This window comes from Sebastes umbrosus, chromosome 1 (assembly GCF_015220745.1).
Source record: "Sebastes umbrosus isolate fSebUmb1 chromosome 1, fSebUmb1.pri, whole genome shotgun sequence".
Lineage (NCBI taxonomy): Eukaryota > Metazoa > Chordata > Actinopteri > Perciformes > Sebastidae > Sebastes > Sebastes umbrosus.
In genome coordinates this window covers 29698752-29713160 of record NC_051269.1, presented here as the reverse complement: position 1 = coordinate 29713160, position 14409 = coordinate 29698752, and the positions used below count along the sequence as shown (strand labels likewise).

The 14409-nt window shown below is 41.3% G+C and overlaps 1 protein-coding gene and 1 long non-coding RNA gene across 2 annotated transcripts; one reads left to right on the top strand and one right to left on the bottom strand.

Moving 5' to 3' along the window:
• Positions 1–4037: 4037 nt before the first annotated feature.
• Positions 4038–10879, bottom strand: LOC119493016 (probable nuclear hormone receptor HR38). Its single transcript, XM_037778387.1, has 7 exons — positions 10708–10879; positions 8253–9091; positions 7276–7405; positions 6862–7025; positions 6516–6718; positions 6014–6192; positions 4038–5923 (listed from the first exon to the last, which is right to left on the bottom strand). The coding sequence occupies exons 2-7, from the start codon at positions 9087–9089 to the stop codon at positions 5661–5663; spliced, it is 1776 nt and encodes a 591-aa protein (XP_037634315.1). The 5' UTR covers positions 9090–9091; positions 10708–10879; the 3' UTR covers positions 4038–5660.
• A 176-nt stretch (positions 10880–11055) lies between these two features.
• LOC119484221 lies at positions 11056–14364 on the top strand. Its single transcript, XR_005206003.1, has 3 exons — positions 11056–11318; positions 13990–14103; positions 14232–14364. It is a non-coding gene; the product is annotated as an uncharacterized LOC119484221 (long non-coding RNA).
• The last annotated feature ends 45 nt before the right edge of the window (positions 14365–14409 follow it).

Below are 14409 nucleotides of genomic sequence, written 5' to 3'. Positions count from 1 at the left end.
CCCCCCCCAGACAGCCTGAGTCCGCCACCATGACATTTAAATTTGTGGTTCTGAGTGAAATGTCACAACAACTATTGGATAGTCAGGATGAATTGTAATAACTTTTAGGACTTTTCCTGTAACTTTTCCAATACTTTCATTTCTGACAAAATAGCCAAAAAACTAATGGCATTCCCATCTGCCTCAGCTGTACTTTGTGTTTATTGCTAATAAGCCCTTTGTCATAGCAGCCATTTTGACATGTCATAGCAGGGTAAACACAAGCATGTTAATTATGGTCCCGTTCTATTTAGTGTGTCACAGCCATTCCAGTGAGCCAGCATGCACAATAGTAAAGATCCTTGGCCCACCTAAATGGAACAAGGCCATAATTAATGTTATTAATTACACCTGTGTTCACCCTGCATTGACATGTCACAATGGCTGTTGTGAAAAGGGTACTATAAACATTATATTAGCCTCTTTGTGTTGTTACCGATGTATTTAAAGGGACTGTTTGTAACTTCTTACACGTATAAATCAACCGGGTCGGTTTCCCGTGCGCGCTCGCATGTGGCTACGCTGTTCAGACAAGACTCCAACACAAACTACACGGAAGCACCAAAATCGCAAAGTTATATCTAGTGAAACACGTCTTGCAAAACAGTGTAGGCCGCGGTCGGAGGACGCGGGGGAGACCGTAACTTTGGTCTCCAGGGCCGGAGTCTCTGCTGTATTCTGCTCCTCTGCCTGCCTGCCTTCACTCAGCTCGCTCCACCTCACGTGGATGCGCGCACACTACACACTGCAGAAGACTTTGTAGCTCTGAGAATATCTAGTGAATGTTCAGTGGACGTTTGTGCAGAAATAAATGCTGCAGCTCCTCCAGACCAACAGAGGCTTTCCGTGTCTTGTGAAGTGACGGGGCTCCGCAGAGAGAAACGTTATCGTCTCTGACCGGGTGCCGGTGTCTCCCTGCAGCTGCGGTCGGAGACGATAACGTTTCTCTTCGTGCTTCAGCCCCGGAGGCTGAAGCAGGAAAAGCAAACACTAGGATCTGTATTGATTCATGGAGAGACCTTCGTCTGGTCAGCTAACATTACTGCCAAGCAGGTGAATTATAGAGTGATATTGTGGTTTTAGCTGACGTGTGTCGCCTCACTGTTTTGAGCGATGCTCGTTCATGTCTATGTAGAGCGAGCAAGCTCGAGCCCGACGCTGACTTTCGTTGACTTAGCGGCCACAGGTGTCGCTGTTAACAAGCATTTCTGAATCTTACAAACAGTCCCTTTAAAGTTTATTTAAGCAGCATTTTAATGTTGTAGTTCGTCATGGAGTAAAAAGTAGTAAAATTGAGGTAGAAAGGAACACTGATATACTCAAGTAAAATAAAAGAACCTCGAAAATTGTACTTCGGCCTACTTGAGTAAATGTACTTATTATCACCTGTAGAGATACATGCAGCAAACATTTCACTGTGTAGGGTGGGATAACATAGGATGAACTTTATTAACATGTTAGTAACATGTTCTCAAACCTTTCCCGTAAAGTAGGAGGTGGTGCAGAAGCAAAGCATAAAACGCGGAGCTCAGCATATCCGTGCAACAAATCACCATGACAAGTGAGCCACATATTACTGGTCAGCACATGATGTCTCGTTCGTGCAAGGTGTTGCATGTCAGGGCACAGGGCAGAAGTTAAAGGGGTCAATGGCAGCTCCAGATGGTACCTTCCACTTTTGGAAAAAGATGGTGTCAAGAAACACCGGGAGTTCAAAGATGAGATATATTGACAGGGGAATGTATTTTGAGTTTGGGTTCGGGCAGTGTGAGGAGGCGACACGTCTGACCTGTCATGGATACAAGACCATAAAGAATGAAAAGTCACACTGAAAGTCAGAAGGGATTAACACAGTTAGATCTGATAAAAAAAGGTTTTAGTTTGAACCAGAGGAACTCTCTGAGCTAAACCCTTCTTATGAGAGCTTCTTATGAAATTGTACTCGTCTGCTGTTCCCATTACATCTGACTTGGGCCGCGTGCTTGCCATTTTGTAACACACTGAACACCTCAGTGCAAGCTAGCTTTCATATTGCCTCCTCCTCTTTTCTCCCCTTGTCCCTTTTTTCCACTCTGTCTGCCAACACTAAAATCCAGATGACCGGAACGTGGTGTACAGTAGGATCGGGTGTCGAGCGCCTGAATGCAGTCGGTGCTGCAGTCCGCTGTGGCTGAGAGTGGCACGGTGTCGTCTTACCGTTGGTCGGGGATGCTGCCAACATTAACGCCATGTGTGACAGAACAACACAGACTCGGTGAAAAGGAGATGAAGGACTACTTTTGGACACTTTTCATCACATCATTAATATGTAACAAGCTGCAGCACGCTGAGAACTGCGTTAAATAACGCCAGAAGCTTTGTCTACTGCGTTGCACCAACTGACTGGGGAACATTTTATAAACTCTTCTTAAAGGATAGGTCTGGTGATATTTAATTATGTCAACAAACCCTATAAAAAGACCAGAAACATCAATTTATCTTACAAACAGGTCGTGCCTGATAAAGCTTACTCTATATCAGGAAGCACAGTGGTGCTTTGAGCTAAATGCTGATGTCAGCATGTTGGCATGTGCACAATGGCAATGCTAACATGCGGATGTTTACCCTGTCCACCAGCGTGTTAGCTGGTCCATTTCGTGGACAAATAAATATTTTGAACCAGTGATGAAAAGTCAGGGGATTAACTAAATCATTACACTTCATCCTGAAGGGGTGGGCATCGATGTCTGTACCGCATTGCATGGCAATACACCAGACAGATGTTGAGACATTTCAGGCAAAACCACAAATGTCAACCTCATGGTGGCGCTAAAGGAAAAGTCAGGGGATCCCCAAAGTCATTGGGATTATCTTCTGGGATGAATGAATGTAGAAAATGTTAGGGACAAAATAATCCCCATTGTTACGCTGGGTGACATGTTGCATTGCGGTTTATTTTGAGTCGCTCCTGTTACGGCTGGCATTCCCCCTCCAGTAGCTCTGCCCAGGTGTGCTGCATCGCTCAACCAGGTGCACCTGGCCTGGGGAGGAGGTGCTTAAAAGCTCCACCAGACGGGGGAAGCCATCGGTGTGGAGACAGGTAGTCATGCTGCCCCTCAGCCTATGATTCTGTATTGTCTTGTTTGTGGATTTGAGTGTTTTGAAGGTGTCTTCTATGGTTGATTTGGCCCAATAGGGCTGCCCAAGGGTGGGGCGTAACAATCCCACAAACACAGTTCTGCTGCTGTAAATACTCACTAGCACAACCAATCCGCAGCTGAAAGAAGTCTCCATAAAATACAGAGTTTACTCCTGTTTGAGTAACATTTGTTAAAAGATACAGTGCCCAGCAGTTTTAGGAAATTATTTAGCATATTTTTGAAAATGAATGTATATGTTAGTGGCCTGTTTTGAAAGATACTGCACAATTAATTGTGTTTTTTGAGCTGTAAACTAAATGATATGACTTTACTGTGATGAAACGTATAAATGCTGGTTTTAATATTGACATTTCTTACCAAATTTAGAAAAATCGGCATTTCATGGGTTGAAAATGTCTTAACACGCCTTCTACTGTTTTAAATCAGCCCTGAAACGACTGGTTGGGTCTAATCTATGTCATGAAATTTATATTAAAAAAATAATGTTAAGGCCCTCAGATTTGGGGACGTAGTTATACTTTAAAGATTCATCTTCAGTAAGAACTAGTGGGCTCGGGGCTGAGAGCCAGAGCAGGGAAGTTGGAAAGCATTGAGTGTTGGTTTTGGTTTGTTGACAACAAGATATAGAATATTGCCAGCCATATGCTTCCTTCATAATGTTTCCAAGGACAGAATATCAAATATACACCCTGTAAATATCATACCTCGATGAACTGAAACACAATCCCCAATAGAAACCAGAGGAAACTAAAGATATACTATATTTGACAGCACAGAATCTATAATCAATAAATGCCACATGGCGTACAAGAAGTATATCGCTCCATTTCCCAACATTTAAACAAAGGCAGCCAGTGGTGTTTTTTCAAAAAAGGATTTAATATCAAATATTCTCTGTCTTTTAACACTTCTGCACCATGTTACGAAAGCCCTGGCAGTGTTTTTCAAAGTCCACACACACGTCCCAAACAAAACACACATACAGTAGGAGAAAGAAGTGTTCTTCATATTGTCTGAACACTGTTTGTGTCTTAGCTGCTCATCTTCTCATCACATCTCACTGTGATTCCTTAAGATATCTCTTTAGTTCATTTTTAGGTGAAAATACAAAATTAATCCAACATATAAAAACTCAGAAGAATGTGGAAGACAGTAGGAGAGCTTTACGAACACATGCAGGGTGATGCATCTGCAGCAAAAGACAAGAAACCAGTTGAAATGTCTGCTTATGCATGTGGATTTTCAAGTGTTGTTGGGTAAAAACAAATCATTTAAAGGGTATACTGTATCTAACTGTGGATAAAAGGAGACTGAAAATGTGCTTTGACTTAATTGAATCTTAAACTGGACGGCTCTGCTGCGGTTATGAATTTCGCTGCCTCGGGAACATGTGAACAGGATTTAGTTCTTGTAGACCCTAAACCGCCTGTCATCACTTGATGCCCTCACAGTTTAGTGTGCGTTCCAAGTATTGTATTCTCTTTGTCAAAGTGTGTTGACGATCGCACGCTTCAGGCACTTCATATCAAAATCTGGCACCGATCTGAAATCATTGAAAATGATTATTTCACATCTGTAATAAATGGGGATCGCTGTATGTGATATTTGGAATGAAAATCCACTTAGTGTCACTTATTACGGTTTGAGGAGTGAGGCGTTATAAAAGGCACTTTGTATTTAGTTCATTTTTGTTCTTAATAACCCACAAAGTGGTTTGTTACAGGGACATGCTGTTCAACAGGAACACTGCCAGCATCAGCCTTTACAAGGCGTTGCAAAACGGCAGCATCGAGTTATGGCAGAACATTTTGTTTAGCTTAAGGCAATAAGGTTTGTAAGTGATATAGTATCAAAAAAGGAGTAAACTTTGGTCCGAGACCTTCCACAGGAGTACGATTAGGACTAAAACTATCTTTTGTGATACAAAGAAATTAGTAAATATTTCGTAAAGTAGGACTCCGCCGTTCTTTAAAGAAACAGGACTTGTGATTCTGCCTGCCCTTTTCCTACTAAACAATCTACTATCTCAGCTTCTTTGTGGGATCAGAAAGCAACTTTAAAAACTTTTTAAGAGATTAGTGTGTTTCTTTTGTTGAGTATGTGACAATGCATTGCATCTACCCAAATATCCATGTCTCACTAGCTGCATAGCAGGACAACATTCACACATCCAGCACAGCAATAAAGTCATTTTACAAATGCACACAAAAATATATATAAACTGTACTGTTGATACCATTTCAGTTCTGTCTGTGACAGTTTCATTGAACTGAAATAAATCTGTATGCGGTACTCACACAGGTACCATATTCCATTTTAAAACTTAATGTTAGAAAAATAATGGTCTCTTGAACGATGTCAGACGTTTGTCAGCACACAAGTCGGTGTGATAAAAGGAGGTTCATCAGTAGAGTTCAATGATATAACCTCATATACTGTCTGTATCATTTCACAAATAATACATTTGTGTTCATGTTTTTTTCAGAACGGCAGAGTATCCATGAAGATTTTCTCCACTATCGGTGGCGGGGGCACGAGGTCCTCTAGTTTCAGGTAGAAGATGCGCTGCAGGCCCTGTGTGCAGAGAGTCCTCAGTTCGGGGAGTTTGCCCAGAAGACGAGAAAGATAGTTGGGCTGGGTACGGCTCGGTTCTGATCCGTTTCCGCTCACGTGTTCCCTTAAACAAGTGATGAGATGACTCTGAAAGTCCTCAACTCGTTTGGGCTCTTTGAGGCCATGGCGATCTAGATGCAAAACATGTTCTCATGAGAAACACAGTCCTGAATATAAAACATCAAATTTGAATGCAATGAGATTCAAGCAGAAGCTCTTACCGGTGATGATAACTAACGCTGCGAGGCAGGCAAACAAGGACACGTCTAAGTTCATGCGGTGAAGGCTCTGGGAGAAATCCATGATGGAGTCAATCCAATCGCCAAAACTGCGAACGCACTGCAGTCGGTGGAGGACCAAACCGTTGCAGAAGACCAGCTTGTTCTTCTCAGGATTTGACCTGCAGTTTCAAACCAACAGTACAATCAGCAAACTGAAAGGTGCACATTAGTCTGGTGACATATAAGTTCAAGGTAGGGTTGGTAGTGCTGTTCAAATAATTGTTTTTGTTATATTTGTAGAAATTATCTTTACATCCCGACAACAATCAATAAATCAAATGCTCTGACAAAAAAAAGCTACTTTCATTGGAGAAGGGTTGGCAAGACTGAGGTAGTTTTTTCGGTTGGATTATTTTTAAAATCTAGTGTACTCCTGCTGGTTTCTCAGCATTACCAACCTGACCTTTAACATGGCATTTTTTTAACTGTAAAAGAAGCTGACCTGTATGCGAGTCGCAGAATGAAGAGCTCAACGAAGGCTGATTCAAGGAGCAGCTCCTGGTCCTCTGAGCAGAAATCTGTGAATCCCGGGATGGTTTCAGCCCAGTTTCTTATTACATCCAGAGAACCAGTCAGCAAGTCATAAAACTGCTGAATATCACCAGCGTCCTCCTTTTCCTTCAGGTTGTCCACTGTCTCCTGGTACTGAGGAGGAAGAGAAGGGAAGGTCAATGCTACTGGAAAGAACTGTTCGCCGTCTATGCTTTCATTCTTCATCTGTGTAGAGGTCATTGTAAGTGATCTGATTGGTACAAAGGACAATCTGCAAGTCTTTTTTTTAGATTTACCTTGGAGTAGTCGAGCTTTCCGATGGTTGGGTTCGAGTCTAAATGGGCCCTGACTAGAGAGGCTATGATGTTGACACTGGGGGTCGTGGATGAAGCCTCGGCCACAGTCTTCGGTTTGGAGGGCAGACGACCCCGGCGACCTTTGAGGCTATCTGTGCGAACAACTAAGAGAGGGACAGAAAAGAGGAACACTTGAAGCCCACGTTTGTGACAGTCACATGTTGCTGCACCCCGCAATTTAAAAAAAACAACTGCTGTATCTGTTTCAGTTTCTCTTTTTCTGCAGCTGGCACTGTAAGGCTCTGGTTACATATGTCTGTCATTCCTAGCTTTGGTTTCACAAGACTGTCATTACAAGCCCGGGTTTCTCGTCGTCATACGTTAGTCACTGAAGCGAGTCTGACATTGCATTACCTTCTTTGACCATTCCCACAACGAGACATTTCTGGAAACGGCAGAACTGGCAGCGGTTTCTCCTCCTCTTGTCCACAGGACAGTCTTTATTGGCGAGGCACACATACTTTGCATTTTTCTGTACAGTTCGCTGTGAAACGGAAAAAAAAATACATCAATATGGGTTTGTAATGCTGCACACAATGTAAATGACAGAAATGCATACTAGATTTTTGAGGCGGATACTCGATATCTGAGAGTTCAAACAATCCAATAACTAATTTAAACAAACACAACAAACATAAGGAAATATTTCTAATAAGGATTCCTTAAAGTTGTCTTGTGACCAAGATTTGTACTTTGCGGCACATTGTACAGTTGAAAAAATAAAATACACTTGTCAATGCTCTCCGGTGGACAAACTTTGCATGGCGTCATTTAGGGGTTTTGCGATATAATTTATATACTGACGATAACCGTGACATTTAAAAAAAATTATATTTATATCATGATGATAATACACATTTCAGATTTTACAGTTTTTCCTTATCCGATGAGAGGGTCGTACTGTAAAGGACAGATGGTGCAAAATCATGTGTGAGGAGATGGCGGACGAGAGCTAGACACTTTACCTGCACGCGCAAAAAGCTAGATGTTAGGCCTAATGGATTTTTTGTTTAACAGTTCACCTGGTTGCTTCTTCAATATCCATTAATAAGTTTTGTTTTTGTACACTTTTGTACAGTTATGGTTACAGACTCTCTCTCCACATCACTACACTCGTATTTTCAGTGTAATTCATTTGCCAAAAACGCACAATAAACAAAGTTAAAGATGAATTTGACCTGGCATTATTCTTTCTTTTTTATTTTTTTATTTTCTATTTGGCCTATTGGGATAATATCGTTATAATGAATTCTTTTGGCCACAATAATCATATAATTAAAATCTGATCTACTCAATAGAATAAACCTGTGAAATGCTTTTCAGCTATTTACCTTGAAGAAACCTTTGCAGCCCTCACAGGTGCGGACTCCATAGTGCTGACAGGATGCGTTGTCACCACAAACTGCACAGCGGCCTTCACTGGATCCCATGTTGTGGGTTGAAGGAGAGGTCATGGCCCCCTCCACTATCCTGGGGCTTTCCAGGGCTCCATGATCGAGGGACATGGGGGGACAATGAAGTGGAGAGACATGCTGCTGCTGAGGAGGCAGGAAGAAATGGTCGTCATGGCCTTGCTGAGCATCCTGATGCTGCCCCGGGGGAGAGTGCTGCTCTGGAGAGCTGAAGGTGAAGAAGGAGAGCTGCTGGGCCATGGCGGCCTTATCGGCCACAGAGGACTGTGGCGTTGAGGGGTAGGGGCTGAAAGGGGAATCCCACACAGATGCAGACTGGGCCTGAAAGCCCGATGTCGGAGGGGAAGCGGCGGCATAAACCGGGCTGCCATAGTAGTCGGAACCACATGACGATAGCGTCTCATCAAGGCAGCTCAGCGCAAAGGAACCTGGGTAGCAGCCGTACACCTGGAGATCATCCAGCTTGAAGGCTTGGCCCTGCATCTGAGGGCAGGAACTCTCAGCTACCCCGGCGTGGCCGAAGGAAACCGTAGAGGCGGGAGGGGAGGTGGTAATCTTGCAGGAATAAGCATCAAACTCCCCCGCATAGCCATTTCCCACCAAGGTATTGATGCTGGGCAACGAAGACGTAGACAGCTGGTCCTTTTGGCCACTGATGTCCATCATCAGCTTGGCACTGAGGTCAGGATTCAAGAACTCAGAGCTGAAGTAGTTGTCATGGGGCAGGGATGCATACTGGGCTTGTACACAGGGCATCGCTAGGAGAGAGGATAGCAATAATTAATTACGGATGAAAATAAACCTCAATGTTTGCCCTTGTAAGATGAATATTGTTTACATTTATATGCACTAAATGTGTCATTACATCTAAGCAGATGTCTTAATAATTCAAAACTAAGTTTCTATGTATGTAAATGCATTGTAAAATAAAGAATCACTGGGGATAACTAGGACTTATAAGGAGTCTGTGATACAGCAATGCATGCAATGAAGTTCAGACATCCCAATAACTCCGATATTGGTTTAAGTCAGCATTTTTTAATCCACCCTCTGTAACCTTCCAAAACAGTAGCTTACATTAACACCTTGAACGCACACGGTCTCATTTCCCCCTACATGCCATGTCTCTGGCTTCAGGGCCAAGCGGTCCTCTTTTATAAAATGCGGAGGGAGGTCCAGTGGAGCAATCAGATACCGTCAGATATTGTGTTACTGGCTGCTAATGCTTTGAAAACCTCCTTCACTGGAGGGCAACCCTCTTTCACAAGGGCTGTACCAGGGAGTGTTGCAGATTGTATTTCAGGGTGGGCTAAATGCCAGCTGAAATGGGAAAGGTGGCAAAGCCTGTTTGCATGTATGCGTGTGTGTGTGTGTGTGTGTGCAGGGTGAATGGGCGTGTATTAACAAGCGTAAACTTCCTCACTCTGTGGGCTTTTTCAACACAAAAGTGAAGCACATCTCACCTGATGATCACGCTACCAAACATTGTTCAAACTTAAAACCTGATTGTTAAATTTTATTCGTAAACTTGCTATTAAACTTGACATATGGGGGGCCCACACTCCTATATATGTCCTATAAATATACCCTATACTCTATACGTCTTCTCGTATGGCAACAGACCCACATATAGAACATACATGATGTGAAATCATGTAAAGATGAAAACATAACTGCCTTAAAGCTCTCAGCTATAAACTTCAGGATGAAAACTTTTAGGAAAGTAGTTATAGTACAGTTGCAGAACTAAAACTGATGTTCAGTTTTGAGTGGTATTGATGCAACGTTATGGTCATTTTGGAGGCTGTGTTTGTAATATGTTGTCCACTCCATTTACTTTAATGAAGGTAGGTGAATCAACACTTCTCTAAAATAGTTTCAACAAACCTGAACATTATAAACATGATTTGTTGCAGGGATTTTGTAGCTAGGTGTATCTAACAAACTTGCTGCTACCCAAAGAGGGAAGCTGAGGCACATATGACATCTGTAAACATTGTTTTCCATCAAACTAATCTGAGTATAAGGGTGCATATGTTTAATTGTTGTATCAGCAGTCCAGTCAGCTAATCCTATGAGCTTATATTATTATGAAATTATTCACATTCACACGAGTATGGATGTATAAATGTATGTTATTTTAGTATTGTACCTTAGTTGTATTTACTTTTTTATTATTTTATTTACCTATGTACTTGTTTGATGTGCTGTGCACCTTATGTTGTTTTGACTCTATATACTTTGAAAAATTCAATAAAAAGATTTACACTATAATGAAGTATAAAGGCAAGCATATACATCAGCTTAATGTGGCCCCCCGTTATAAATAAATATTAATACAATAATAATAATAAAACAGTTCACTTTCACTCACCTGGTTCATGTAAATATCCGGATTTTGAAGCTTTTTCATTTATTTCCAAACGAGTAAAAACTGATGAATGTCACCTCTGCCAGCTGCTGTCAGAACACACACTCATTCAAACACACTTCACTCTCACACACACATACTGTACTGGGTCAGACCAACGCAGGAGGATCCATACTCTCTTGTTTTATTTTGGCTTTGCGTCGACAAAAAGGGCGTGTCATGCCCAAATATGGCAAACGGGGCGGTGGAACGTTCCGGGTCGGGAGCCAATCAGCGTGCGGCGACACAGACGTTCTTCCGTGTGACGCACACACGGGATTCCATTGACGCACTCGACGGGGGTAGCGTGCGTTCTAAATATAACCCGAGCACGACAGAGGCGCTCACGTGGGGCTATTACTGGATGAAAAGTGCTAAAAATAGCCGCACTTTGGAGGTGCAGACGTTTTATGACTGGAAATATAGACGTTATACTCGTTTACAACAGGGGAGGTGTGTTATCACATGACAGAGCAGGAAACACCTGTGTGTTTTTTTCATTAAATAGGATTTCTTGTTTTCATAGAATAGCTAGAAACTCCCTACTAGCCTCAACTAACCTCTTGGAGGAAAAGGTAACATGAGCACACATCTATTCACCATCTAAATCATTAAATGCATTTCTTTATTTATTTCTATTTGTTTGATTTTTCTCGTGGGTACCCATAGAACCCATTTTCATTCACATTTAGCACATTATACTCAGATTAGTTTAATGGAAAATGATGTTTAGAGATGTCATATGTGCATCAGCCTCCCTTTTTGTGTAGCAGTAGCAAGTTTGTTAGATACACCTAGCTACAAAATCCCTGCAACAAATCCTTCCTTCATGGTTATAATGTTCGGGTTTGTTGAAATCATTAAATGTATTTCTTTATTTGTTTCTATTTATTTGATTTTTGTTTTTATTCATATGATTATTCATTTTAATAATGTTTTATTATTTGTTTGATATTTAACACTTTGGATCTACATAATAATGTAGTTCATATTTTTACTTTTTCACTAGGACTAGTTAATAATGCACATTCGTTTTAACACCAATTTCTTTAACGCATTAACTTAAAGCTGAAGTAGGCGAGATTGGAGCAAATATGATAAAACGGTCTCTATATCATGACAATAGTTCATGAGACAGGTAACCTAAAAAAAATCATGTGCCTCTGTGTCCTTTGGTGCTCCTAACAGCATCTGCAAGATTTCACAGGAAAACAAGCAGTAAGAGCTGATCTGAGGTCTGCTGTCCAGCTGCCGTCTATGAGAGCCGGCTGTCAATCACTCTCGAACTCCGACCAAACGGTCAAACTATGCAGCGCTGATCACATATGAATCAATATTCTGTTACTGTAATGTCTATTTCTCGCCTCAAATGTTTTCAGAATCATCTTGTAGTGCACGGTTTAGCTGTAAAATGAGAAAGTTTGTGACGCCACCGCCATTTTGAAATCTGGTGAAGGAACGCCAAGTTCTGGTCACATGATCGGAGCACAACCAATAGGAACGCTCTCTCAATGAAATGACCTGTGATTGGTCAAAGTCTCCTGTCACAGGCTAGATTTTCTAAAGCCTGAAAACAGAGCCATGAGGAGGTGCAGAAGTCTAGTTATCTCTCAGAACACTTGAAGGACAATATGCTGAAAGGTTATTATGAATTATTTGCCCAATGATGCCAAAAATATACTGCCTACTGCCACTTTAATCCATATTTCTGAGGTTGTAGCGGGCTCAGTTTTAAAGCTAGAGTGAAGATACTGGCATCATATGAAACTACAAAACCAAAGGAATGCGTAGCAACCATGTCATACTAGCTCGTCGTGAAGGAGGCTAAATAATTCTCCAAACTTACACTAAATTTTGGCGAGGAAAAACTGGCATGGCCATTTTCAAAGGGGTCCTTTGACATCTAACCTCAAGATATGTGAATGAAAATAGGTTCTATTGGTTCCCACGAGTCTCCCCTTTAAAGACATGCCCACTTTATGATAATCACATGCAGTTTGGGGCAAGTCATAGTCAAGTCAGCACACTGACACACTGACAGCTGTTGTTGCCTTTTGGGCTTGAGTTTGCCATGTTATGATTTGAGCATATTTTTTATGCTAAATGTAGTACCTGTGAGGGTTTCTGGACAATATTTGTCATTATTTTGTGTTGTTAATTGATTTCCAACATTTGCATAAAGTAAGCATATTTGCCCACTCCCATGTTGATAAGAGCATTAAATACTTGACAAATCTCCCTTTAAGGTACATTTTGAACAGATACAAAATGTGTGATTAGTTTGCAAAAAATCTTGATTAACTATTTTAATCGATTGACAGCCCTACTTTTTACAAAACAATCTTATCTCAAGGTCTATTAATAGTTCTTCTGGGGCCTTCAATCCTATCACATGATGTTCACCAGCAGATGGAGTTTATCCATTTGGCATGGGATTGTAAACAAATTTCCAAGTACTTTTGAGTGCTTCTTGTCCATGTAGAGTTAAAGTTCCCTCATATCACATGATCAAAAAGTATGGACTCATTAATAAATCAAATGAATGGAAATTTTAACATGTACCTAATGTGATATGATCAAAAGTTCAAAAACAGCTATTAAATGGTGTTGTTTATTGTCTTACGTTATATATAGGCTACTCATTATTACTTTGAAATGTTTTACTCTGTGTTTTGTTCCTCAACTTAATGCAATATTTTCATTTAAAAATGATATGCAATTTGCAGTTTAAAATGACTAATAATAAGATTACGATCCAGTTAGAGCAATTAACAATGAATTCAGTAATGCTGGCCGATGTGACAAAGTATCACTTTTTGAGTGGTTATGAATGAACACTTCAATTATGTTGTGTAAATTTCACAATTGACAATTATCACAAAATAAAATCCAGCTCCATACATACAGGAGTCCCTCCAATCCAGATAGACTGCATCTCGTTTCCATCTGTCAACATCCTGAGAGTGGCTTTGAGATGTTTATTCTGACCCCACAAATTATGTCAATTACACTTCAAGAGAGAGATTCAAGAGATGTGAAATCACAAACCCTTTTACATCGTCATGTCATCATCAGGCAATTTGCACTATGTCACAGCCACAGCTGCATGTGTCTATTTGTCAACATCACTTTAAGCATCACCTAATACCCCTTATTAATACCCCCACAACAACCAGAAAACCCAACACACGCTAACACTGAAACCCCTCTGGGGATCTTTGGGAGTGATCTGGTTTCTCTTTTCAGTATGAAGAAAGCTAGAGGGATCATTCAGGGTGAGAAGCAGTTGGGAGTTTTTCCAAAGAGGGAAGAACCGGCACGTGACTGAATGGACCGTCTTGTTCCTTCCATCCATTGTCTGTAAGATTATATATGATTATTCCACTTTTTTTAGATTAGCATTTTGATTTTATATATACATATACATATTTTTGTTTAAACTTTCATTTCCACCAACTCCCATCTCTGTTCTTCCCTCCATCATCCAGTATCACTCACTCCTTGTGTCTGATGCATTTGCCTAAGTGTGTCACACACACACACACACACACACACACTCTCTCTCTCTCTCTCTCTCTCTCTCTCTCTCTCTTCACCACCGCTGGATTAGTCCTCCTGCGTTCCCTCCCACATCGAAGCAAAGCCGGCCTCACTGTGCGCTGTCAT